This window comes from Scardinius erythrophthalmus (genome assembly GCF_964197995.2).
Source record: "Scardinius erythrophthalmus genome assembly, chromosome: 1".
Classification (NCBI taxonomy): domain Eukaryota; kingdom Metazoa; phylum Chordata; class Actinopteri; order Cypriniformes; family Leuciscidae; genus Scardinius; species Scardinius erythrophthalmus.
In genome coordinates, this window is record NC_138221.1 from 62,485,843 (window position 1) to 62,512,154 (window position 26,312).

The following is a 26,312-nucleotide window of genomic DNA, read 5'->3' on the forward strand; positions in this document are numbered from 1 at the left end:
AGTTAAACAAAGATCACGGCAGAACCATCACTTATCACGTGTTTTCTCATAACTGAACGATTCAGCATTTTTAACGAATCGGTTGACTCAAAGATTGAATGATCAATCCATAAACATCTGTCTTAATCATGATCGACTCATTCGAACGAATCGTTTGAACGAATGAATCAATGACTCGCTTATTAAGATGGATGCCTGGCGACACCTAATGGCGGTTTAGTGTTGTTTATTCTTTCCCACATGTGTGTGGTTTGTGTGTGCAACATTATCATTATTTTTCTTTCACAATTATATTAGCGATTTAAAAGCACCCACTCGTGTCACACGTCGATTAACCGGTGGGAAAATATCCTCAGACACATACCTAATAAATGTATATTTAAATACAATATTGGCCTACCTGGTAAAAAGTTTTATATACTATTTTGATGTCCTTTTGGACACAAGAGGGCAGTATAGCCCTATGTTTGCTTTTTTGTTGAACCAAATAGCACTAAATAGCCTGTTTTAACTTTTTCATTCTTCTTGAATTGCAAAAACAGAATAAAATGGGTTTAGTTGTGATATTTGTATTCTTTTATATAGAAATAAATGGTATATAATTACATTTTTAGAAGATTTTTAGTGTTTCCTTTTTGGACATTACTTTAATCCCTCGCCATAGCAAAACCGTTTGAGATATTTATTATCCATTCACAATTTAGCATATTTAATGTAGTTTCATCATGTTGAAAAAGTTTGGTACGAATAAAATAAATAGTTTAAGAGGAGTGGCTAAAAATTCAGAGGCTGATTTTGCAAAAAAAATCACATTCAGACCAAAATATCTGACTTCCTGATGGCCAGAGCTATTGAATGTAAATTAGAAAGTTGTCCGGCTTGATGAGAACAATATACAAACAATTTTTTCTTTACTGTAGTTGAAACTAACCCCCCCCACTTTTGTCAAAAGCATGTTGAAAGTGACACACTTCCTGCTGCCAGTTGGTGGCGCTATAACTTTGACTCACAATAGCTACATCCATCTGATCAGCCTCTTACCACGAACACACTGCTGAAGTTTCATCAAGATCAGTTAATGTATGCAGAAGTTATTCCACTTCGTGTTTCTCTTTTCTCGCCATAAATTCGATTCCTCGCCACGGCCAAACCGTTCGAGATATCAAAAATCCGTCCGCAATTTAGCATCCTCAAAGTCTTGACTACATGCTGACTGAGTTTGGAGGTGATTGAATAAATTCTCTAGGAGGAGTACATCACATTCCACAGCAAGCGTTTTCCAAACAACCCATAATAGCCGACTTCCTGTTGGGCTGGCGTGAAACTTGACAGAGGGAAAGTTGTTCGGCCCGATGACATCTATATGTGTACCGAGTTTCATATTAATTCATGCAAGCGTGTTTGATATATGGACCAAGTTTTCAGACCCCGTTCAAGGGGGCGCTGTTGAGCCCCCCTGCCACGCCCGTTTCTGAAACTTTTCACATGTCTACTGGCTAATAAGTGTTATGTGTCTGTCGAGTTTCATCCAATTTCAAGCATGCTAAGAGTCTCAAACGCATCCGAAAAGAATATTAAAGTTTGATGCGTTGCCACGGCAACAGTATCTAAGATATCAATAATCCTTTCACAGGTCTACATCTGCCGTGTGTTTACATTATACACATAAAGTTTGAAGCAAATCTGCTAAAAATAAGAGGGTGATTTCAAAGCATTTTGAAAGTAACACATTTCCTGCTGCCAGTTGGTGGCGCTATAACTTTGACTCACAATAGTCACATCCATGTGACCGGCCTCTTACCACGAACACACTGCTGAAGTTTCATCAAGATCAGTCAATGTATGCAGAAGTTATAACACATTTCCTGTTTCTCTTTTCTTGCCATAAATTCGTTTCCTCGCCACGGCCAAACCGTTCGAGATATCAAAAATCCGTCCGCAATTTAGCATCCTCAATGTCTTGACTTCATGCACACCGAGTTTCGAGGGGATTGAATGAATTCTCTAGGAGGAGTATTTCAAATTCCAGAGCGTACGTTTTTCAAACAACCCATAATAGCTGACTTCCTGTTGGGCGGAGCTAATAACATAGAGTGCGGAAGTTGTTCAGCCTGATGAGCTCTATATGTGTACTGAGTTTCAAACTAATACGTTCTTGTATGTGTCCAAGATTTCAGATTGCATTCTAGGTGGCGCTGTTGAGCACCCCTGCCACGCCCGGGTACCAGCTTCAGCTCGGCCCTAATGGCCGCGGGTTCTGACCTGTGTGCAAAGTTTCATGAGTTTTCGAGCATGTTAAAGGCCCCAAAAGCCCCCGAACCCTTGAAGAACAATAATAATAATAATAATAATAATCCTAACGAAAACAATAGGGCCTTCGCCCTTTCAGGGCTTGGGCCCTAATAAACAGAGCAATTCCAAGAGGGTCCTCACACCATCGGTGCTCGGGCCCTAATTATTTATTAACACCATTTCTAAATTATGATGATGACCCCCGTAGACCCCCTATGGCTTGCCACTCTTCTTTAACTGTTTTTGTATCCTCCTATCAGTTGCTCCTGCTCACTGATAAAAAACTTTTTTTTAACATTAAATAAATTAAAAAGGACATCCATGGTGAATTTGATCTTGTGAATGTGTGTGTGTGTGTGTGTGTGTGTGTGTGTGTGTGTGCTGCCCAGAATTGATGTCAGGTGAGTGTGGATTGCATAAATTTGCTCCTGATCTTTAAAGTACAACGGCACTGGCACTTGTTGGTGGAACACTTTTGGAAAAAGTGTCGTCACCTTGATTTCTTTTGGCCGCTGATGATGGACTGTGCAGATTGAAAATGACATTAAAAACATGTCCATGTATGTCTCTGTAAGTCGTTTATTTACTAGACAAGCTATTGGTTTGGAATGCAGTTAAAAAAAGAATGTAAAAAGAAATGGGTGTTTATATTTTATTCAAGTTTAGAGAGAGAGAGATTTTCATTTTCTTAAGTAGCTAAAGCAAAAACACACCTTGAGATACAAGTTAAAGAGTGCACATACCCCACATTTTAGTCCAGATCAGTAAGCTATTTTAAGAAAAATTATATTAAGATATAAATATTAATATCATATTTACATTTGGCGTATGTGCCAAAACAAATGTGTTTTATAAACACTCAATTATAGCAGCCAAAGAAAATCTTAAGTGCAAAAGTCAAGGGCCAAGAGCCCAACTAAAGCAAACGCTGATCTCCATCATGGTGACCTTAAATGAAACTCATCAACTTCTAAACCTTTGTTAATTCTCATAAGAAATTCTGTAGACGAATGGCAGTAATAAAGTCAAAGTGGTTAATAATAAGTGAAGCTTGTAATGCTGTTCATGGAGTTGTTTAATCCTCCTCTGCTGAAATCTGTCACATGCCTGTCCTGTCTTGTCATGCACATGGGTGTTTTATTGTTTTGAGCCATGTGCTCGTGTCTGTCGTTTAGCCCCTCCCATCTTGTTATCCAGTTATTGGTTAATTTGCCCCACCTGTTGTGTTCGTTACCCTCCTTTGTTTGTTCCCCTATTTAGCCTCCTTGTGTTTGTAGTCTTGTGCTGGTTCGTTGTCTTGTAATGTTCTCCTGTTCCCCCGTGACCCGTTTGGTATGTTCCTTTTTGAAGTTGTTGTTTTGTATTTAGTTATGTTTTCCCCTTTGTGGGTTTTGTTTTGTGTTTTGTTTTCTCTTTTGTAAATAAACATTATTTTCCTTTTGCAATTGAGTCCTCCCTGAGTTTCTTTAGTCGCTACGTGACAGAACGAACCAGCCATTTCGAGGACTCAGCAAAAAGAAGTATGTTTAGATCCAGCAGTACGGGTTTCCGAATCTGTTCCCCTACCACCAATGAAGAGAGGAGGGGACGACTCAGTAATCTAACATCATTACGCCAACAGGGACAGTCGGTGGGTGGACTAGCTCAATTTTTTTGGACTCTATCAAGAGGTATGGGATACAATGAGGCAGCATTAAAAGAAATTTTTAATTCCTGTCTTGATGACCCATTGCCGGGGTGGGAAATGAAGGGTCTGGAAATCCTGGACTTTTGGGGTTTTTCCAGATACCTTGAGCATCGGAGTCAGTGGGATACAGCAGTCACGTCTGGGTCTCCTGAGAAGATTACCAACACACCTGAGCTGGTGAGTGGAACTTCCCCTAAGGCGGTGGGCTCGGTGCTACCGCCTTGCCATCGTAGGCGGAGAAGGAGGAAGGTCAAGTCTGCCCAGCCAGAGCCTGTTCACGTCACGTCTGCCCAGCCAGAGCCTGTTCACGTCACGTCTGCCCAGCCAGAGCCTGTTCACGTCACGTCTGCCCAGCCAGAGCCTGTTCCTGAGCCGGAGCCAGTGTCTGTTCCTGAGCCGGAGCCAGTGTCTGTTCCTGAGCCGGAGCCAGTGTCTGTTCCTGAGCCGGAGCCAGTGTCTGTTCCTGAGCCGGAGCCAGTGTCTGTTCCTGAGCCGGAGCCAGTTGTTTGTTCCTGAGCCGGAGCCAGTGTCTGTTCCTGAGCCGGAGCCAGTGTCTGTTCCTGAGCCGGAGCCAGTGTCTGTTCCTGAGCCGGAGCCAGTGTCTGTTCCTGAGCCGGAGCCAGTGTCTGTTCCTGAGCCGGAGCCAGTGTCTGTTCCTGAGCCGGAGCCAGTGTCTGTTCCTGAGCCGGAGCCAGTGTCTGTTCCTGAGCCGGAGCCAGTGTCTGTTCCTGAGCCGGAGCCAGTTGTTTGTTCCTGAGCCGGAGCCAGTGTCTGTTCCTGAGCCGGAGCCAGTGTCTGTTCCTGAGCCGGAGCCAGTGTCTGTTCCTGAGCCGGAGCCAGTTGTTTGTTCCTGAGCCGGAGCCAGTGTCTGTTCCTGAGCCGGAGCCAGTGTCTGTTCCTGAGCCGGAGCCAGTGTCTGTTCCTGAGCCGGAGCCAGTGTCTGTTCCTGAGCCGGAGCCAGTGTCTGTTCCTGAGCCGGAGCCAGTGTCTGTTCCTGAGCCGGAGCCAGTGTCTGTTCCTGAGCCGGAGCCAGTGTCTGTTCCTGAGCCGGAGCCAGTGTCTGTTCCTGAGCCGGAGCCAGTGTCTGTTCCTGAGCCGGAGCCGGTGTCTGTTCCTGAGCCGGAGCCGGTGTCTGTTCCTGAGCCGGAGCCGGTGTCTGTTCCTGAGCCGGAGCCGGTGTCTGTTCCTGAGCCGGAGCCGGTGTCTGTTCCTGAGCCGGAGCCGGTGTCTGTTCCTGAGCCGGAGCCGGTGTCTGTTCCTGAGCCGGAGCCGGTGGTGCCAGTTCCAGTGCCCGAGCCGGTGGTGCCAGTTCCAGTGCCCGAGCCGGTGGTTCCAGTGCCCGAGCCGGTGGTGCCAGTTCCAGTGCCCGAGCCGGTGGTGCCAGTTCCAGTGCCCGAGCCGGTGGTTCCAGTGCCCGAGCCGGTGGTGCCAGTTCCAATGCCCGAGCCGGTGGTGCCAGTTCCAGTGCCCGAGCCGGTGGTGCCAGTTCCAGTGCCCGAGCCGTTGGTGCCAGTTCCAGTGCCCGAGCCGGTGGTTCCAGTGCCCGAGCCGGTGGTGCCAGTTCCAGTGCCCGAGCCGGTGGTGCCAGTTCCAGGGCCCGAGCCGGTGGTGCCAGTTCCAGGGCCAGTTCCAGTGCCTGAGTTGGTGGTGCCAGTTCCAGGGCCAGTTCCAGTGCCCGAGCCGTTGGTGCCAGTTCCAGTGCCCGAGCCGTTGGTGCCAGTTCCAGTGCCCGAGCCGTTGGTGCCAGTTCCAGTGCCCGAGCCGGTGGTGCCAGTTCCAGTTCCTGAACCCTGGCCGCCCGAGGGGTGGTCTCCGCCCTGGCCGCCCGAGGGGTGGTCTCCGCCCTGGCCGCCCGAGGGGTGGTCTCCGCCCTGGCCGCCCGAGGGAAAGTCTCCGCCCTGGCCGCCCGAGGGAAAGTCTCCGCCCTGGCCGCCCGAGGGAAGGTCTCCGCCCTGGCCGCCCGAGGGAAAGTCTCCGCCCTGGCCGCCCGAGGGAAAGTCTCCGCCCTGGCCGCCCGAGGGAAAGTCTCCACCCTGGCCGCCCGATGGACGGTCTGTTCCGCCCTGGCCGCCCGATGGACGGTCTGTTCCTCCCTGGCCGCCCGATGGACAGTCTGTCCCTCCCGTCCCACCCTGGTCTGTCCCTCCCGTCCCGCCCTGGTCTGTCCCTCCCGTCCTACTCTGGTCTGTCCCTCCCGTCCTACTCTGGTCTGTTCCTCTCGTCCCACCCTGGTCTGTCCCTCTCGTCCCACCCTGGTCTGTCCCTCTCGTCCCACCCTGGTCTGTCCCTCCCGTCCCGCCCTGGTCCGTCCCTCCCGTCCTAGTGGAGCGTCTGGTAGCCGCTCCTTAAGGAGGGGGTTATGTCCCATGCCTGTCCTGTCTTGTCATGCACATGGGTGTTTTATTGTTTTGAGCCATGTGCTCGTGTCTGTCGTTTAGCCCCTCCCATCTTGTTATCCAGTTATTGGTTAATTTGCCCCACCTGTTGTGTTCGTTACCCTCCTTTGTTTGTTCCCCTATTTAGCCTCCTTGTGTTTGTAGTCTTGTGCTGGTTCGTTGTCTTGTAATGTTCTCCTGTTCCCCCGTGACCCGTTTGGTATGTTCCTTTTTGAAGTTGTTGTTTTGTATTTAGTTATGTTTTCCCCTTTGTGGGTTTTGTTTTGTGTTTTGTTTTCTCTTTTGTAAATAAACATTATTTTCCTTTTGCAATTGAGTCCTCCCTGAGTTTCTTTAGTCGCTACGTGACAAAATCTTGAGATATTTAATGTCTTCTTTTATCTCCAGTTGATTTTGCTGTGGCTGGAAGTTAGTTGTAGTTCTTGTGTTTCTCTTTCCTTCAGTGATTCTGCTTGTTAACAGCAGGTGCTCATCACTAATGCTCAATCATCACTTAATTAATCACTTACTTATACAATTATCATTCTGGGATCTAGAAATGTTCTATAATTCATTCAGTTTGAGTTCTGTTTCAGTCATTCAAGTTTCGGTAATATTTGAGTGCTGTGAACTCAATTCTATTTAGTACATATTACTGTTAGGTTTTACAGTATCTAAAAGACTTTCTGTTCGCAATGAGTATCCAGCCACCACCTCTTTACTCAGTTTTGACCAGTTTACTTGAGGAAGCAGCATTATTATTTCTGGACAGCAGGGGGACATTCTCAACATCTAACAGAGCAGCAATAGGTATGTGATCAGAGGTGGCAAGTTCATAGCAAATCTCCACATTTACCAGTGAGACATGAGCATCAGCTGTGGTCACAATATGGTCTAACGAAGATGTTGTGTTCCACGCTTCACTAACGTAGGTAAAACTTGTGTCAGGCAACAGAGCTATACTTGATAGAATTAATTTAGACTCATTACAAAACTGCTGCTGGTGTGCTGTAAATAACGATTTGCTATCTCAGCATTAAAATACCCATAACATAGACACAAGATGAGCTATTATCCTCTATGAATGACTGAATAAAATCTAACCTGTTCAGAAATTCGTCCTCATGCTCATATGATTCATAGGGTGTATAAACATTTAAAACAGTACATTTCTTTTCATTAAAATGACACTCTAGCCCTATGGCCCAGTCAACATTTAGACACACCACATTCACCATTGAGTCATATTTGATGTTCCACAGTATAGCTACACCACCAGCTATCCTATTCGAACCAGCCTTGTATTGAGATCGGTAGTGGACTCTCCAGCCCCATGGAAAATCATGTGTATAGTGTTCAACTTATCCAGATCTTGTTTCGCCAGCCAGGTTTCTTGCAGGCACAGAATGTCACACTCGTCCAGCATTGTGTCCACAACCAGACGTTTTGATCTATCAGTAGCAGTATGTCCTACTCGCAACCCGCAGGTGTTGTATGAGACAACACGCATTTAATATGTTTTGTCTCTCCCAGCGGAGCAGCTGGCCTGAGAAGGGTCTGGCTGCAGACCTGCACTTGCACTCTCAGACTTGCACACTCAGACACCAGCGCTTCCTCTGCAAGTGACGTCACTTGCAATCGTTAAAAAATTGTTTCTGTAAGTATATACATATAAATAAATATATATCATCGCTGTTGGGCGGAAACCTATGTATGTCCAAAGTTTGTCAATTTCATATTTTTTCACAAATCGATGCTATTGGTCAGTCCCCACGTGGTTCTTTTGTTTTCACAAATTATTAACCAATCTAAAGTGTTGAAAATAGCTTGAGAGCAAATCTCTTAACTCCACTGGACACTTCAACTGTCTGAGAATCCTCGTAACTCCACCTCTTCTTCACTCCGCGGCGGGAGCCTCCACGGCATTTTGTCTCCTCAAGATTAAGAAATCCTCGTCGAGCAACACGTAAAGCAAGCCTTAACTCTGGTTTTATCTGTGTTAAACTATGATATCAGTTATTGATGTATTTTAAATGTCTACTTATTACACGTGTGCATTGAAGTTTTAAAAAGGTATCTAATATAATACTTGAAATAAATGTTTTGGATACCAGCATTAAATTATTGTTTTTATTATTATTTTACTGACTCGAAGTTGGCATTGTGCATGTAAAATACCCCAAGTAGCAAGGTTTTAATTTATGGGAGAAAAAAGGTCTGCCTAAGTTACTGGCGCCAAGTAAGCCTATCTTTTTTAGACAATAACGAGTGAAAATAGTTAGCTAACACATTTGAATAGGCATGTTTTGTTAAAAATCGATAGCTGTAATGCTTCGGTGCAGAAGGAAGCCTGTGAGCCACGAAGGTAAGTTTTAGATTAGGCTAATTTCCGCCTATTATAGACAGCCTAGTAGGCCTATTTTGGTATTGCATCACTCATATCTCTTAAATGTTTAAAATGGAGTTTAGGAAGATGTATGTAACCACAATCATTAGATTTGAATAGCTCTTAAAGCCTTTTCTCTTGTCAAAAGGCTCAACGCAACTGCAGACTTTGATGAACACTGCTGACAGCAGCAAAGTCTGTGTCCGTAACATTCTTATCAATGACAGCGTAACCTCGTATCTCCCTGCTCCCAAGTCATAAATCTAGTATCTCCGAAATGTTGGAAATGTTGTGTAAATGTTGGCACACAACAGTATATGATAGCAATATAAGGTATAATACCAACTTAAACAATACAATGTTTAATAACTCAAAAAAATGCCGTTTTTTTTTTTAATTTCCTGAAAAAATAAATAATATAACATAATATTTACTGCTGGAAACATATTTCCGGTTAATTTGTGTCGATTGCAAGTGACGTCACAGGCAGAGGAAGCGCTGGTGTCTGAGCATGCAGGTCTGAGAGTGCAAGTGCAAGTCTGCAGCCAGACTCTATTGGCTGGCCTTCATCCCGTCCTCGCCCACAACTGCAGCAGGCACCCTAGCATCGTTATCGTGCAACAGCCCCTCATCTCGAGAGCGGGGGGCATCCTCTGGACCAGACGGACCTCTGTCTGCTCCTCTAGGGCCACGAGGCTAATAGTAGCGTCGGACAAAAGACCCAGCGGGCCAAAGCTGCAGATCGTACAACTCCGCCACATCATTACATTCAGCGGAGATACAGAAGGAGCTGAATCTACTCTGTGTCGCCTCTATTTTTCTACATGTCACTTCCCGACCCAGCTTCGGTTTTAAGTACTCACCAAGAGTATTGGCATCAACACTGAGATCAAACTTTGTAGCAAATATCTTTACCATCTTTATTTCGACAGCTAGTATATCAGTATATTATGATATTACTAGTCCCGATTATGCCAGTTTTCTTTCTCACATGCCTCACTGGAGTTTTTACAGTGCGAGGTGTAAGGCTTCGATGGGCAGGGTTTTCAGGTACCTGCTTCAGTCGTACCTGCTTCAGTCGGCGCCCATCCTTTACCACCATGCTCCATGGGAGGGTCTGCATTCGTCCCAGGACTGGATCTACAGATTGGGCTGTTTGACTGCCGTCATTCCCGCCGTGCGTTGCTGTCAACCATCCATTAACCCTAGAAGGAGTGCAGGAGGCAGGATCAGGGCCCAGCTGCTTCTCCATCACAGTCGAAGGAAGACCTGTTGCGCCGGGCACAAGACCCGGTTGTATCTCCACAGCAGAGAGGAAGGCAGCAAAAGAGTAGCATCCGGGCCACAGTGCCCCTCCACAGCAGTCAGCCGGCTGTCAAGTTTAACAGAAACCTCCCACAATGTTTCACAGGCATCTACCTGAGTTCCCATAGTTAGGGTAGCCAACTCTCCCGAATTAGCTGTATTTTGGGACTAATTTATTTGTCCCGTGCGTGACCTTCCATGTCCCGTTTTTTGACTAGCCTACTACGCTGATCTAACCACTGACTGATACAACAGCAGCAGTGATCACGACACTTGAGAATGATCACCGACACCTGTCATCATCCAGTCACAGCTTTTTTAAATCATTGTTTTGAGACAAATCATTGTTTGATTTGCGAACATAATCCTCTGCCGTCTGGCTTATATATATATATATATATATATATATATATATATATATACTGTATATATACTGTATATATATATAGCCTATATCACATAGCACATCCTGTTTTTGATTTGAACATTGTCTAGAGTTTATCTTATTTTTTATTCAGTGTACATAAAAGTTGCCTATACAGTTTTATCGGTAGATGCTAAGAGACATTTATTTATATATTACCTGTTTGCAAACTTTTTTTTTTTTCTTTGATGGCACATTTTCCTGACCTTTCTGCTCCCCCCTGTGCTTTAAACAGCTTTACAGGGGGGAGCTTTATGGGGGTATGGCTTATCTAAATGAGATGTAAATGAGCCCTATTGTCACTCCTAGCAGGAGAGAGAGGTGAAAACTGCACAATCTTTAGAGGCAGTTTTCTTCCCTATGAGCTTTTTTGAGTGCCTACCGTCAAATGGCCACAACTTCTCCAAATATTATCAGATTTCCATGTGTTACATATCGTTGGAAAGCTTGGAGACTACACTTTCAGAATCTGTGAATAACTCAAAATGCCCCAGAACCGACTTGTGTCCCTACTTTTCCGTGATCGGTCACATATGCTCAAAAAACATTTCTGATTATTATTCTGATTATTATTAAGGTATAAACATTCCCTTTAAGAGCGGGCGTGCTTGTGCCATGGCGGATTGCTATTATAATGGCGGATTTGCCAGGCGCACACCAGGAGCGGTTCACAGCCGAGGAGACCAACGTTCTCGTAAAACACAGAGAAGTGACATTGGGGATGGAGAAACCCACCCAAATCAGCTTCGGTTAAACAGGCGTATAAAAATTTGGGTAAATGTGTAAGCTAGATTTATGCCTATTTTTTTGGACACAACAATGATTTCCCTCAAGTTTGAATATTTTTCCTTGTAATAATGTATGATTTTCTAAAAATGAGAACCGCTGCGTCTGTGTGTAGATGAGAGAATATGGAAGTAAAAGAATGTCAAATGTTTTTGAAACAAAAAGCCTGTTGAATTGCACTACTTGAAAAAAAAATAGGCATTGTATTAAAGGACAAGTTCGGTATTTTACACTTAAAGCCCTGTTTACAGATTGTTTCTGATGAAATAGAACGGTTAAGATTAAAATTTGGACAGATGCTGCTGTCCCGAGAATTTTAGGTTTCTTTCGCTTTCCCCAAAACCTCCAGAATGGGTGTATAGGTGCACTCGAACAATCCTTCCTACGCATTAAACTTTCGTTTACAAAGACGTGAAACTCACCGAGTGGTCAGGGGTGTTCACTGATATGTTCACACAAAAATCGCTGCAAAATATGCTTTACAACAGGTTTTATCGTAGTTTTTGTCTCCTAAATACATAAATAGGTTAAGCAATACAAATGTGTTTATGTCTGATAACCTTTTAAACACATACTTAACTGCAGACACTGAAATGACGTACACTGTGTGATACAGTAAAATACAAATATTTTGAGTGTCCCTCATTTTCCTATAAAGAACCACGATTGTCCCTTTTCTGAAGTTGGCAACCCTACCCATAGTTATTTTTAGGTAGTCAATGTCAGCATTGATTTGCTGCATTTTCCCAAGGAGCACAGACACATTGATGTGTTTAAATGAGACGGGGGGTAATTCATCCAGGAAGTGCGATACAAATCTTGGGATCTCTTCACCGCACTCATTAAGCGCTTGCAGGCACATTTTGACATTGTTAATGTCCTTCTTTTGTCCCCTGTGGGAGATCCTTCGTTTGTAGTGTGGAAGGAGCTCTGACAAAACTGCCTTTGAAGACTCAATCCGCTCAGAGCTGAAACTGCTCATTACTATCGACACAATATCATTGTGGCTTAGTGTTTGCATTTTGATCATAATAAAGTTCAGCAGCTCATCCTCGACTTACTATGACTCTATACCGTCTTCAGTATGGTAAATCTCCGGTTTAATTCGAGAAAACTCTTGTGTAAACTCTCCCACAGCACGCCGTGCTGCTGCACCGGCCGCCATATTGTGGTCTTTTCTTCACAAGCATCCTTTTCAGCTGGAAAGAATTATTTCATCAACAACTTTATCAAACGTTGTGAAAGTCATTTATTTCTTGTAAAGAGTTTATGATTTCCATCCCTTGTGACCCAATATCTGAAATCTCAGAAAGTGCTTATTCATCCCTCATCTTCTGCATCACAATTTTTCTCACATTTTGAACTGTGATTGTTTTCCAGCACTATTTTCTCCACTACTAATGTCATTTTCCACATCTTCACTCCTTACATTGTTCACAACCATTTATGTTATTTAATTATTCAAAACCACACTATCCTTAATCTGTTCATATTGTAATGAACCTTCAGTTTTATTGTTTCAACTGAAATATAGGCCACTTTTTGATAGTAATAATACAAATAATTTGTGTCACTACAAAAAAAAAAATGAAATGAAAAAAAAATAATAATAAGATTTTAATCAAAACAGGGTTTGAGAAAAGTTCACACACACACACACACACACACACACACACACACACACTGTTCTTACTGTCTCTATGAGGATTTGATACACACACTTATTCTGTTTCTGTTACAGATTTATCGTGCAGCTCAAAGTATTATGGGTAAAATCTCTCTACAATCTGTTCTGAAACATCAACACAGTTTCACTGATCCAGAACCAACCCAAAACCCAGGATAGAGCGTCTGAGTGAATGTGGTCTGGACTGTGTGGATGAGGCTCATTGTGTCAGAGACGCTGTAGAAGGACAGAGTTCCTGCACTGTGATCCACATACACTCCTATTCTTCTGCTGATGGACTTTACAGGGAGAGAAGTGCATTTGTTATTGTGCCAGAAATTGTAACTGGAGGAAAAGCAGAACAAACTCCAGGACTGATCATTATATCCAAACACACACTCATTACCCCGTCCCTTCCTGCTGATGCTCTTATATGACACTGATATACACACACGACTCCCAGTCCACTCAATCTCCCAGTAACAGCGTCCACACACACTCTCTCTACACAACACCTGATAATAATAATTATCAAATCTGTCTGGATGATCAGGATACGGCTGTTGTGTGTCAGTGAAAGTAATCACTCTGTTCCTCTCAGACAGACTGAGGCGTTTATGCACTGTGTTCAGATCCAGAGTCAGCTGATGGGAATCTGATGGAGAGAAAACACATCAGAAACAGGAATTATGAATCTGTCTGATCTTTTAATGTATCTGAACAATGTATCATCAGTGTCTCAGTACAGCTGACCAAATATCCTGTGCAAATCATCATTTACATGATCAATTATAAAACTCTTCTATCATGATTTATTTCTCCTTCTACAGGAAGAACATGAACACATTCAGTGAGTTTTTCTGCTTGTTTTCTAGTGACTCACATTGTAGGAAGTCGTTCCTGGTCTTGGGATTCATGTTGGTGAAAGTGACTGTGGAAATAAACAGACATGAACAGTGTGAAGAGAAACGACAAGATAAAATAAATTCATTTCTGAGACATTTCTAATATGAAGTTAATATGAAGTTTTATGTTTTAATTTCTGAGAGCAGATTAATAATCTCCAGGGGCTTCATTTATAAAACACACACATCGGATTGATCCTAAATTCCATGGATTTCATCCTCCGTCATGTGTATATAAACGCTTGTCCACGATGATGAGTCCGTATTTCTGAATTGATGCACTTGTTCACATTGCATTTGAATTTAAGATGAACTGTGAATTGATTTCATTTAAGGACATTTTGTGAAAATTGACGTTTTATAAATCGTAGGAACATTTCAGAAACGGTTGTACGTTCAGATTTGGGATCTTTCTCCACACGTCTGTATAAATGAGGCGCAGGACTTTACCTCCGTCTGAGATCTTCTTGATCTCCTCTTTGCAGAAATCCTCCAGTTTGTCTCTCAGCTGACGGACAGATTCTCTCACGCCATCAAAAGAGGAGAGAGAACTGAAGGAAACGTCGGGTTCGTCTGTAGATTCAGGAGGTGCTGAGAGAGACTGGAAACTCTACAGAAAACAGAAATCAAAACTCATCATCTCCACACTTCAGCCAATAACCTGGACTATAGATCTGATCGTTATCTTTGTGTGTTGAGTAGTGAAATAAAAGTGGACGCGTGAAAGCGTCGTGAGACGCACTGAAAAGCCCTCGCGAGGACAGTAGAGCTGTACGATTCATCTTTAACACCCACGCGATCTTCTTCCATTTCGTCTGTCTATTAAACCTTTGACTAAATCATATCGCAACATTCAAATCTGTGTTGGCGCTGAAGCTGAACCGGATCGAGTTGTCATGAAACAGCAGTCTTTTCCTCATACATAGTATCATTATTTCTGTAATACAATAGTTAAAATTATGACAGAAGTACTGGGATAAAAGTTTAAAAGTTCAAATATAAACACTGATGTCTACGATAGCGATAGAGTAACTCAGCTTTTGATAAAAACTTGGCGCTTAAAGGGTAACTAAACCCTAAAACAACTTTTTTTTTGTTAATGATCTGTAAGACTGGGCTTTATTAATGCTGTTCATTGATTCAAGTAATTTTTTTGACATTTGGGTTTAAAGTGTTTTAATTCTACAATATATGGTGTAAAAAAGTTTGAGTGCTGCCCTCTTCAGGTTGAACAGTGGCTACTGCAGTTGAATTTTCCTATTGGAGGTTGTGGTGGCCGGTGACGTAAGAGGGCACCAGCTAACCACGCCCTTGCCTACAGAGTTGCGTCTCAGATGCACGCCCCCTCTCCACTGGGCTCTGCCCACTTTTCCAGCATTTTTCAAATATTGCCAGTGGGTGGAGTCAGGCTCTGACTAGGGGTTTAGTTACCCTTTAAAATAACGCATTTATCGATTACATTGTTTCGCCACAAGGCGCCAGCCAAGTGACTGTTAAAAAAATTATTTGTTATTGAATCATTTATTAAAGAGAATGTAGTATGATGCTTCTAAAATAAGTCAGACAATTGTGATGAATTGTTTTTGTAAATATGACTCATCTTATACATCATGTACAGTCTGTATAAATGTATGATTTAACTTTTCCCCATGGTCTAGTGTTAAAGCTACACTGTGTAGGTTTTACTCCCATCTTGCGGTGAAATTGTATATGACTACCAACTGAATATTACTTTCTAGCCCCTCCCATTCCGAGGACGTTTTAACTCCTACGGTGGCCGTATTATTTCAAATCTGCCGGCAGTCTCGAGTAATCTCCCCCTCGCATTCGTCACGGTGCCACTGAGTGTAAAAACGCGAAGCTTGAATTTGAAAATCGCACCCAAGTATCGTGATAATATCGAATCGGGAGATCTGTGTATCGTCTTAGCCCTTACTCATTAGTTCCCTCTTTGCTTCACCTGTGTTTATCCATTTATCTTTGTTTGCTCCTATAGTAAGCCTGTTGACGTTTCTTGTTAACATTGTGTGCTTGGTTGGTTAATCCTTTGTTAATAAAGTTGTTTGCATTTATCTTCTTTGTCTTGCCATCTAACACTGCTAAACTGTGACATGACAATAATCATGAAAGTGTCTCTTTTTAAGTGGACTTTTATTTCAATAATAATGTTGTCACGGATTGGCCAGGTTCATCCACCACAATCACCCAGCGATCACAGTCACCTGAGTATTAACAAGCCACACCTGCACCCCATTAATCACCACTGCTTCTTAAGCACACCTCACGCACCTCTCATTGTCTGGGCTCGTTTATCCGAAGCGGACTCATAGTGCTTCTCTCTGCGAGTTTCACTACTAAACTTACCTGTGTTTACTTACCAGTTCTCTACGACGATTCCAGTCTGTTCCAGTCTGTCCAGATCTCATCTCGAGTCGTGTCCGAGCCGTAAGCCTGTCTGTCCCATCAAGTGGTGCGTGAGTGTGTGCTGTCACCTGTCATCCTCTTCATATGAAGATCACATCCACTCTGAAGTCTCATCCTGCCGGTCCTGCAAAAGATACAACGATCATTCATTCACGAATTTCACTCAAGAACTCTGCACTTCTGAACTCTGATACTCACCTATATTCTGCACGTTGAATCTTCTTGACACTCAGCTGTTTAAATAAACATAACATCACTACTTACCTTGTTGTCCGTCTGCTTCCGTAACAGTAAGCCCGGACCGAAAAAAGACAGCGGCAGCATGAGTGTTCCAGATCCCTTTCAAGAGCTGGTGGATTCATTGAAGAGGGTTTTGACATTTATCCTACCATCACGCCTTCCACACCACCAAGCACCATCACCATCGAGCACTTCTTCGACCACCGCATCTTCCAGTCCCATGGCCCGACCAGCGCCCTACTCTGGCGGGGCGGAGGAGTGCAACGGATTTCTACTTCAATGTTCTCTCATATTCACCATGCAGCCCACATTATATCCAACCGACCAGTCGAAAATTGCATTTATTACATCTCTTCTCACCGGTCCAGCTCTCCAATGGGCCGAAACGATTTGGAAGCAAGCTGGTCCCGCCATTAGTTCTATTCAAGCCTTTGTTTCCCACTTCAAAGAAGTATTCGGTCGAACCGACAGAAAGATATCAGCCGGTGAGCAACTCTATCATTTGTCTCAAGGAAAGATGTCTACTCATGAATATGCCCTTCGCTTTCGCACTCTAGCGGCAGCCAGTGGATGGAACGAGCGGTCCTTACTGACCACATACCGGCTTGGTCTCACACCTCAACTCCGTCTGCAGCTGGCCGCCTTGGACGATAATATGGGGCTCGAAAAGTTCATTCAACAATCCATCAGGTGTTCTGACCGTATACAATCTTATCAGTCCCATTCCAACTCTACTGCACTCCTCCGCCCATCTGAAACCGTCAGCCCTCCAGAACCAGAACCCATGATAATAGACTCTGGTAAACTTACCGCTGCTGAGCGACAGAGGAGGCTGACCCGGGGTCTTTGCCTGTATTGCGGAGCCAGTGGGCATGTTCGGTTAACTGCCCAACTCGTCCCATACGAACATCGGTGAGTGTATTCCATATTGATGAAGAGAAAATGCAACCACTCACTACTTGTGTCCAGTTAACCACCCAAGCATCCTCTGTTTCAGTTCACGCCCTCATCGACTCCAGGTCAGCTGGAAATTTCATCTCGGGGACCCTCTGTCGCCAGCTCCAGCTCCGTACCAAAGCCTCGTCAGTAATTTACCAGATTCAACCCATATCCAAGTTCATCACTGCACGTCCACGTATTCACCGGAAATGTGAACCCATTACGCTTCAGGTCGGAGCCCTACACAAAGAGGATATCCAGCTGCTGGTTCTGGAGGGGGCCAATGCGGATATTATACTGGGACAACCGAGGCTGGTGAAGCATGATCCCATCATCTCTTGGGGCTCCGGGTAAGTGATGAAGTGGGGCAAGGTGTGCTCACCAAGATGTTTTCCATTTCTTCCACGTCCTGTTCTGAATCCTGTTCCAGTCTATGTCACATCAGTCGAAAGTCCACTCGAGAAACAGTCCACGAAGATTCCTGATATCTACTCATCTTTCCAAGACATCTTCTACCCCAAGAGAGCTTCCCAGCTACCACCTCATCGGCCATGGGACTGCGCCATAGACCTGATTCCTGATGCTCCTTTGCCCAGAGGTAAGATCTACCGTTGTCACTTCCAGAGACCAAGGCCATGGAGGAGTATATTCAGGAAGCTCTCGATCAAGGGTACATCCGGCATTCGACATCCCCTGCAGCATCCAGCTTTTTCTTCGTGGCCAAAAAAGATGGAGGGCTGCGGCCATGTATTGATTACTGGATCCTAAACCAAGGTACTGTCAAGTTCAAGTATCCCCTTCCTCTCGTTCCTGCGGCCCTCGAACAACTCCGAGCAGCTACCATCTTCACGAAGTTGGACCTCCGCAGCGCCTACAACCTGGTGAGAATATGAGAAGGGGATGAATGGAAGACCGCTTTCGTGACCCCTACTGGCCACTATGAATATCTGGTTATGCCCTATGGGCTGGTCAACGCCCCTTCCGTGTTTCAAAACTTCATTCATGAGGTCCTCCGGGAGTTTCTGCATCGCTTCGTGGTCGTCTATATAGATGACATCCTCATCTACTCCCGGAGTGAAGTCGAACATCGTCACCACGTTGCGGAGGTCCTTCATACACTCAGAGCTCATCATCTCTTCCTGAAGGCCGAGAAATGTTCTTTTCATCTCCCATCAGTCCAGTTCCTAGGATACCTCATTGACCGTCAGGGGGTCCGCATGGACGAGAGGAAGTTCACTGCTGTAACCACCTGGCCAGAACCCACCATGATCAAAGAACTCCAGAGATTCCTTGGTTTTTCCAACTTTTACAGACGATTCATACGAGGCTACAGCATCATCACCACTCCACTCACCAACTTGCTCAAAGGTAAACCCAAAAGTCTCCTCTGGACTCCTGAAGCGGCCGCAGCCTTCCAATCCCTCAAGTCTGCCTTCACTCAAGCACCTCTCCTGACCCATCCTGATCCTGAGCTTCCTTTCGTCGTGGAGGTGGATGCCTCAACCTCCGGTGTTGGAGCCGTCCTTTCTCAACTTCATGGGACAACGAAATTACTCCATCCATGTGCCTACTTCTCTCGGAAGCTCAGCCCAGCGGAGAGGAATTACGACATCGGCAACCGTGAACTCCTGGCCATCAAGCTCGCCCTGGAGGAGTGGCGACATTGGCTGGAGGGCGCCATCCACCCATTCCAAGTCATCACAGACCATAAAAATCTCCAGTACCTCCGTGATGCAAAACGTCTCTGTCCCCGTCAGGCCAGATGGTCATTATTTTTCTCGAGATTCCACTTCACCATTACCTACCGTCCTGGTCCTAAGAATGTCCGTGCCGATGCTTTGTCCAGACTACATGATACTCCAGAGACTTTCGAGACAACCACCAACATTCTACCCGAAGATATCATCATCAGTCCCATCGAATGGTCTGCTCCTCCAGCCGTCGCCACTCCTAATCCTCGTCCTCCACCGGGCTGTCCACCTGATCGCCAGTTCATCCCTAGGACACAACGCGTAGATCTCATCCACACAACTCACACCTCTTTGGGCACTGGACATCCCGGGGCCAACAACACTCTCTCGCTGCTATCCGAACGCTTCTGGTGGCCGGGTATGGCAAGGGATGTGAAGAGATATGTCCAAGGCTGTAAGGAGTGTGCCATGTCCAAAAGTCCCAGACATCTTCCTGCAGGAAAGCTCCATCCCTTGCCAATTCCTAACCGCCCCTGGTCATACCTAGGAGTTGACTTCATGACCGATTTACCATCATCGGATGGAAACACCTGCATCTTCGTCATCGTCGATCGATTCTCCAAGTCCTGCAGACTATTACCACTAAGAGGTCTTCCCACTGCCCTGGAAACCGCCGAACTCCTCTTCAATCATGTCTTTCGCTATTATGGGATCCCAGAAGATATTGTGTCAGACAGGGGACCCCAGTTCATTTCCCGAGTATGGAAATCGTTTTTTTAAGCTCCTAGGTGTGACAGTCAGCCTTTCTTCTGGCTACCACCCTCAGACCAACGGCCAGACGGAGAGGAAGATCCAGGAAGTGGGGCGGTTCCTCAGGACCTTCTGCAACGGCCACCAGAACTCCTGGAACCAGTTTCTGGGATGGGCAGAGTATGCCCAAAATTCACTGCGGCAACCCACGACAGGCCTCACACCATTCCAGTGTGTTCTCGGATTCCAGCCTCCTCTATTTCCCTGGGATGGTGAACCATCTGAGGTCCCCGCAGTGGATTACCGGTTCCGGGAGAGCGAGAGAGTCTGGGACGAAGCTCACCATCATCTGCAGAGGGCAGTTCGCAGATCCAAGACAGTTGCTGATCGGAGGAGGATTCCGGGTCCAGTCTACGTTCCAGGAGACAAGATTTGGCTCTCCACTCGCGATATTCGTCTGCGACTGCCCTCCAAAAAACTTAGTCACAGGTTTGTTGGCCCCTTCACCATCTTGGAACAGGTCAATCCCATCACTTACAAACTCCAGTTACCACCACAATACAGAATTCATCCCACATTTCACGTCTCCTTGCTCAAACCCTTTCAAGAACCTCTTGTTCCCTCCACAGAACCTGGCCATGAAGAGGAACCTCCTCCCCCCTTGATGCTGGAAGAAGGGTCCATCTACTCCGTTCGTGAAATCCTGCAGTCCCGACGTCGTGGTGGTCAGTTGGAATATCTTGTCGATTGGGAAGGATACGGACCAGAGGAGAGATCATGGATCCCAAGAGTCGACATCCTAGATCCCACGCTCATGGAAGAGTTCCATTCCAGTCATCCTCAGTATCCTGGACCTCGTGGACGAGGAAGACCACCACGGCGTCGGAGATCTCGGCCCTCAGGAGCGGGCCCTGGGGAGGGGGGTAGTGTCACGGATTGGCCAGGTTCATCCACCACAATCACCCGGCAATCACAGTCACCTGAGTATTAACAAGCCACACCTGCACCCCATTAATCACCACTGCTTCTTAAGCACACCTCACGCACCTCTCATTGTCCGGGCTCGTTTATCCGAAGCGGACTCATAGTGCTTCTCTCTGCGAGTTTCACTACTAAACTTACCTGTGTTTACTTACCAGTTCTCTACGACGATTCCAGTCTGTTCCAGTCTGTCCAGATCTCATCTCGAGTGGTGTCCGAGCCACTCAGACACTCAGCTGTTTAAATAAACATTACATCACTACTTACCTTGTTGTCCGTCTGCTTCCGTAACAAATATATTATCTGCAAGTTGGGTTTAAAAAAAAAAAATTTGTAAGATTTGAAGTAATTAACTACAAGAGCACATTCAATTAATGACACTTCTTTTTCACAAGTGACTGTGTGGACGAGTAGAAAGTCGAGTAGGGACTAAAATATTTTAGTAGAAATAAAAGATTTCATTAAAGGAGGATGAAAAATCTAGTTGGCTGGATATTGATACCATCAAGTTCACTGATTTCATCAAGACAGAAGAAACCAGAAGGAAAAATTTGTTAATATTTAATGGTGAATTTCCCAGGGCTTTGTAAGTGTGTCTCTTTAAACAGAAGATGATCAGATGAGAGTCTGACTGATGATTATATGATAACACAACACTTGACTGAATCTGACTGAATTCCTGACAACATCCCTGTCAACGGCTCATTCTGCTCTCAGTAAATGTTTCTCTGTCATAGCAGGATCTTGCTCAAGTCCACTATGATCCTGTTCTTCTAGATCTCTGTTACCTGCAGGAACTGGATGTGATCTTGTGTGTGTGAAAGCTGCTCCAGCTCAGCGTCTCTCCTCCTCAGATCATTGATCTCCTGCTCCAGTCGCTCCAGTCGTCCTTCAGCTCGACTCACTGCAGTCTTTTCCTGATCTCTGATCCGCTGTGTGACCTCAGAGCGGCTTCTCTCAATGGAGCGGATGATCTCAGTGAAGATCCTCTCACTGTCCTCCACTGCTGTCTGTGCAGAGCGCTGTTACACACACATCACAATCACACAGTGGCTTCAGCACGACTGACAGAGTCCAAACTGAGACGTCTCAAACTTCTCTTCTTCTCCAGACTCACCTTATGAGACTTCACAGCCTTTCTCAGATGCTGAAGATCTTTCTGTCTCTGCTGGATTCTCTGACGGATCTTCATCTGCGTCTCCTTCAGCTGTTTCTGGAGGACAAAGCAATGACAGGGAATGACACATAAAACTACTGTCAAACAAACATTAAAGTTACATGAATCCAGAGTTGGTGAAGTGGTTAAAGATCTTGCATGGTAAGTTTTTACTGTCTGGTTCAAACCACAGATTCATGGTTTCCTGAAATGAATGTCAGCAGTATTTCATCAGTACCTAGTTTTATATCATTAGTATCATCATTTACTCTCCCTCATGTCACTCCAAACCTGTATGACTTTCTGTCTATTGTGAGACACAACAGAAGATATTTAGAAGAATGTCTCAGCGGTTTACAGAGGCCAAATAAAATATGGTGACACGTCAATAACATGTCACAGTCACATGACTAAACACCATGATGTCATGACACAAACACCAGTGAAGTTTGATGTTTTTGATGTCATCATATTTGATTTGGGCTCCACATACATAAGTTTATCAATGATTTGATTTGATTTGATTTGATTTGATTTGTGATTAAAAGTTTGGCTCTTTTAAAAGTAGCATATTTTAAAGACTGCACATATTTTGGAAATTATATTCTTCAAAATAATATACAGACCCTTTCCAAAAAATTTGAATATCATGGAAAAGTTTATTTATTTCCATAATTCCATTCAAAACGTTAAACTTCCATAGATTATAGATTCAGGGCCCACAACTTCAAGATTTCAAGTATTTGGTTGTTTATTTGTACATAATTTGGGCTTCCAGCTCATAAAACACATGAAAACAGGATTTCAAAAAATTAGAATATTACATGAAATCACACAGTAATTACACAGTGATACCATGGTCATTGAACCAGGTTTTGGTTCTTTTGGCAGTGTGGGCAGGTGCAAATCCTGCTGGAAAATGAAGTCAGCATCTCCATAAAGCTTGTCTGCTAAAGGAAGCATGAAGTGCTCTGGAAATGTCCTGGTAGACGGCTGCGTTGAGTGGAGAGCACAGTGGACCAACACCAGCCGATGACATGGCTCCCCAAACCAACACAGACTGTGGAAACTTCACACTGGACTTCAAGCATCTTGGATTGTGTGCCTCTCCATTCTTCCTCCAGACTCTGGGACCTTGGTTTCCAAATGAGATGCAAAATTTGCTCTCATCAAAAAAGAGGACTTTGGTCCACTGTGCTTTATTAAATCCAGAGTCAACGCAGCCGTCTACCAGGACATTTCCAGAGCACTTCATGCTTCCTTCATTTTCCTGCAGGATTTGCACCTGCCCACACTGCCAAAAGAACCCAAACCTGGTTCAATGACCATGGTATCACTGTGTAATTACTGTGTGATTTCATGTAATATTCAATTTTTTTGAAATCCTGTTTTCATGGGTTGTATGAGCTGGAAGCCCAAATTATGTACAAATAAACAACTAAATACTTGAAATCGTTTAAGTTGTGGGCCCTGAATCTATAATCTATGGAAGTTTAACGTTTTTAATGGAATTATGGAAATAAATAAACTTTTCCATGATATTCAAATTTTTTGGAAAGGGTCTGTAATTGTGAAATAAGTGTGAACTGAACGTAATGTTTTCAGACACGTAATTGCATGTTAAAGCAACAACATGGAACTTTTCCTCTGCGGTCGTCCTACAGGTTGGAAGCGGAATTGTCGATTACCGCTGTCGTAAAATGATTTACGGTTACTGTATATGAAGCATGCAGGTTTTTTTCATATGGGCAATGATAATATTATTAATCTTCCCCCTTTCATAATTTATACATGTTTAGTAGACTAAACATTTTAACTCAAACATTTGCGATTTGCATGTCGATTGCAATGCTCAAATCTGAACGAGGATGATAGCGATAGCATCCTAACCATCTAAAACTACCATGTTAGTGTTTACTAGCTACCAGATTGATAATTCGCTCATCTTCTAGCTGATTCATGAAGATAAATGGAGGACCAGATAGTTTCCGTAACGTAGCCAGGCAGACAACAGATTAGAAAAACTAAAGATAGTATGCAAGCAATTTACAGTTACTTACTAGTTCAACAGCATGACGGCCAAGTCAGCATCGGTCTGGTAACACTCCTCCTCCATAAGCTAACGCCAGCGAGCAAACGCTCGACCAATATTGATCCTCGTCCTGTCTTTCAGTTTATCACTCTCCCTTTTCCTCTTCCGACTCTACTCCGACAAAACCTTGGACTTCTTACGTTTCGCTGCTGCTTCAGCCATGACGAAAACAGACGTACGTAAACAAACGCGCTGGTTGGCCACATTTGAGGAACTGGTGGGCGAAGTGACGTATGCCGTAAAGCAGTCGAATTTTGTAGTTCTTTTTGAGCGCTGGTTACTACCCGCACCCCGAAGTTACATAGTGCCAGTAAAAGCGATACAGACCCCGTCAGGCTCTGGCAGACGTCTCATTCAACCTATTGTAAGTCGATGTACTATCACAAGGGTCTTGGAAATATATTATGAAGGTTGAAAAGTTACATGTTGTTACTTTAAATGCTATTAAATGAAAATGTATTATAGTTTAAATGTACATATAAAGCAATTAGCTGAACTTAAGACTGACTTTTTGACCCACTTAAGTAAGAAGTATATAATGTAATTTCATAATTATTTTGAGTTAAATTGAAATATTAAATATGATTAAAATGTACTTCAAAGTAAAACTTTTCATTTTACATTATAAAAAAGTGTACTTTATAAAGTGTACTTATGAAACAGTCATGAAAGTTGACTCTCTTTAAGTGCACTTAAGTGGCCTTTCATTTCATTAATATTATATTATCTGCATATATAAAATACAAAGTTTTTTTTAAAATGCACTTTTAATTTGAAGTACACTACAAGTGCATGTTAATACACTTAAGCGTACTCCTTTCTTTAACCACTAGTTGTTTAGATTACTTTTATGCTTTTTCTCCTTTTTGGAGCTTGAAACTTTTTTACTCCATTGACTTACAATGACTTTCTCACTGACTTTCAATGTATGAACTAAAATAGACGAGACATTCTTCAAAATGTCATCTTTTATATTCCACAGAAGAAACTCAGTCAAACCGGGTTGGAACAACATGAGTAAATGAGTGAGTAAATAAAGACACTTTCCTTTCTGTGTGATCAATCCCTCTCAGTTCATACCTGTGTCTCTGTCCTCTGTGCTGCAGTTGATACAGTTTTGTGGTTTTTATGTTCACTCTCCTTACACCACACACAGATGCACTGTTGATCAGTGATACAGAACATTTCTAGCTCTTTATCATGTTTACGGCAGATCATGTCCTGCAGTCGTCCAGTGGCATCAATCACTTTGTGTGGTTTACGAGAGTGAAATTCCTCATGACGGTCAAAATGAGTTTGACAGTAAGATTCCTGACACACCAGACAGGACTTGACGGCTTTGTATTTTCTTCCAGTACAGACGTCACACTCCACGTCTCCAGATCCAGTGTAACAGTTGGCAGGAAGTTTAGTCTTCTTCAGTTTCTCCACCAGTTCAGCCAGAATGGTGTTTTTAGCTAAAGCAGGTCTTGGACTGAAGGTCTGTCTGCACTGAGGGCAGCTGTAGACTCTCTTCTCATCCTCCTGATCCCAGCAGTCTGTAATACAGATCTTACAGTAACTGTGTCCACAGGGAATGGCCACTGGTTCCTTTAGGAGATCCAGACACACTGGACACGTGAACTCATCCTGAGAAAATCTGGCTTCTGCCATTTTACTGCATGAATACAGAGAGACACAAACACACAACAGCTCAACAATACTTCAGTTTCTGTTTCTCTGAACTGAGGAGTTGAAATAGTTTCCTGCTTCTGTGTTTGAGTGACGTGTGTAAAACAGGAGTGTCTGTAAAGCAGCTTCCTCATTCCTGGTGAAGCAGAGTCACTTTACTGCTGTGTTTATGTGCTCTTCAAATGGAGTTGAATTAAATTACGAGTTACGAGTTCATGAATAACCGAGCAAAGTTTTATTTATGAATGACAAACTCAGAATTCTAAACTCTAGTTAATCTTCTCCAAACTGGAGATTGGGGCAAATATCTGGACAAAAGTCATGTAGTGTATTCGCCTTTAGACTACAGCATTTTTAATTACCTTTTTTTAAAACATACATTTATTTGTATAGTGCTTTTCACAATGCATATCATTTCAAAACACCTTTATAGAAAATTAATGATTCTACTGTGCCAAAGTAATGTCCATATGTCAGAATATACAGTTATAATATAGATCATGCAGTTAGTAGCTAACATCATGTATTAATGTATTCATTTG

At 43.8% G+C, this 26,312-nt stretch overlaps 1 protein-coding gene across 1 annotated transcript; it reads right to left on the reverse strand.

Annotated features, from left to right (window-relative positions):
* Nucleotides 1-11,731: 11,731 nt before the first annotated feature.
* LOC308702721 (tripartite motif-containing protein 16-like) lies at nt 11,732-25,854 on the reverse strand. The gene is made up of 6 exons (XM_081385791.1): nt 25,180-25,854; nt 21,969-22,064; nt 21,640-21,873; nt 14,277-14,436; nt 13,805-13,852; nt 11,732-13,576 (listed from the first exon to the last, which is right to left on the reverse strand). Exons 1-6 carry the CDS (start codon nt 25,750-25,752, stop codon nt 13,056-13,058), a joined length of 1,632 nt encoding a protein of 543 aa, XP_081241917.1. The 5' UTR covers nt 25,753-25,854; the 3' UTR covers nt 11,732-13,055.
* Between the last annotated feature and the right edge of the window lie 458 nt (nt 25,855-26,312).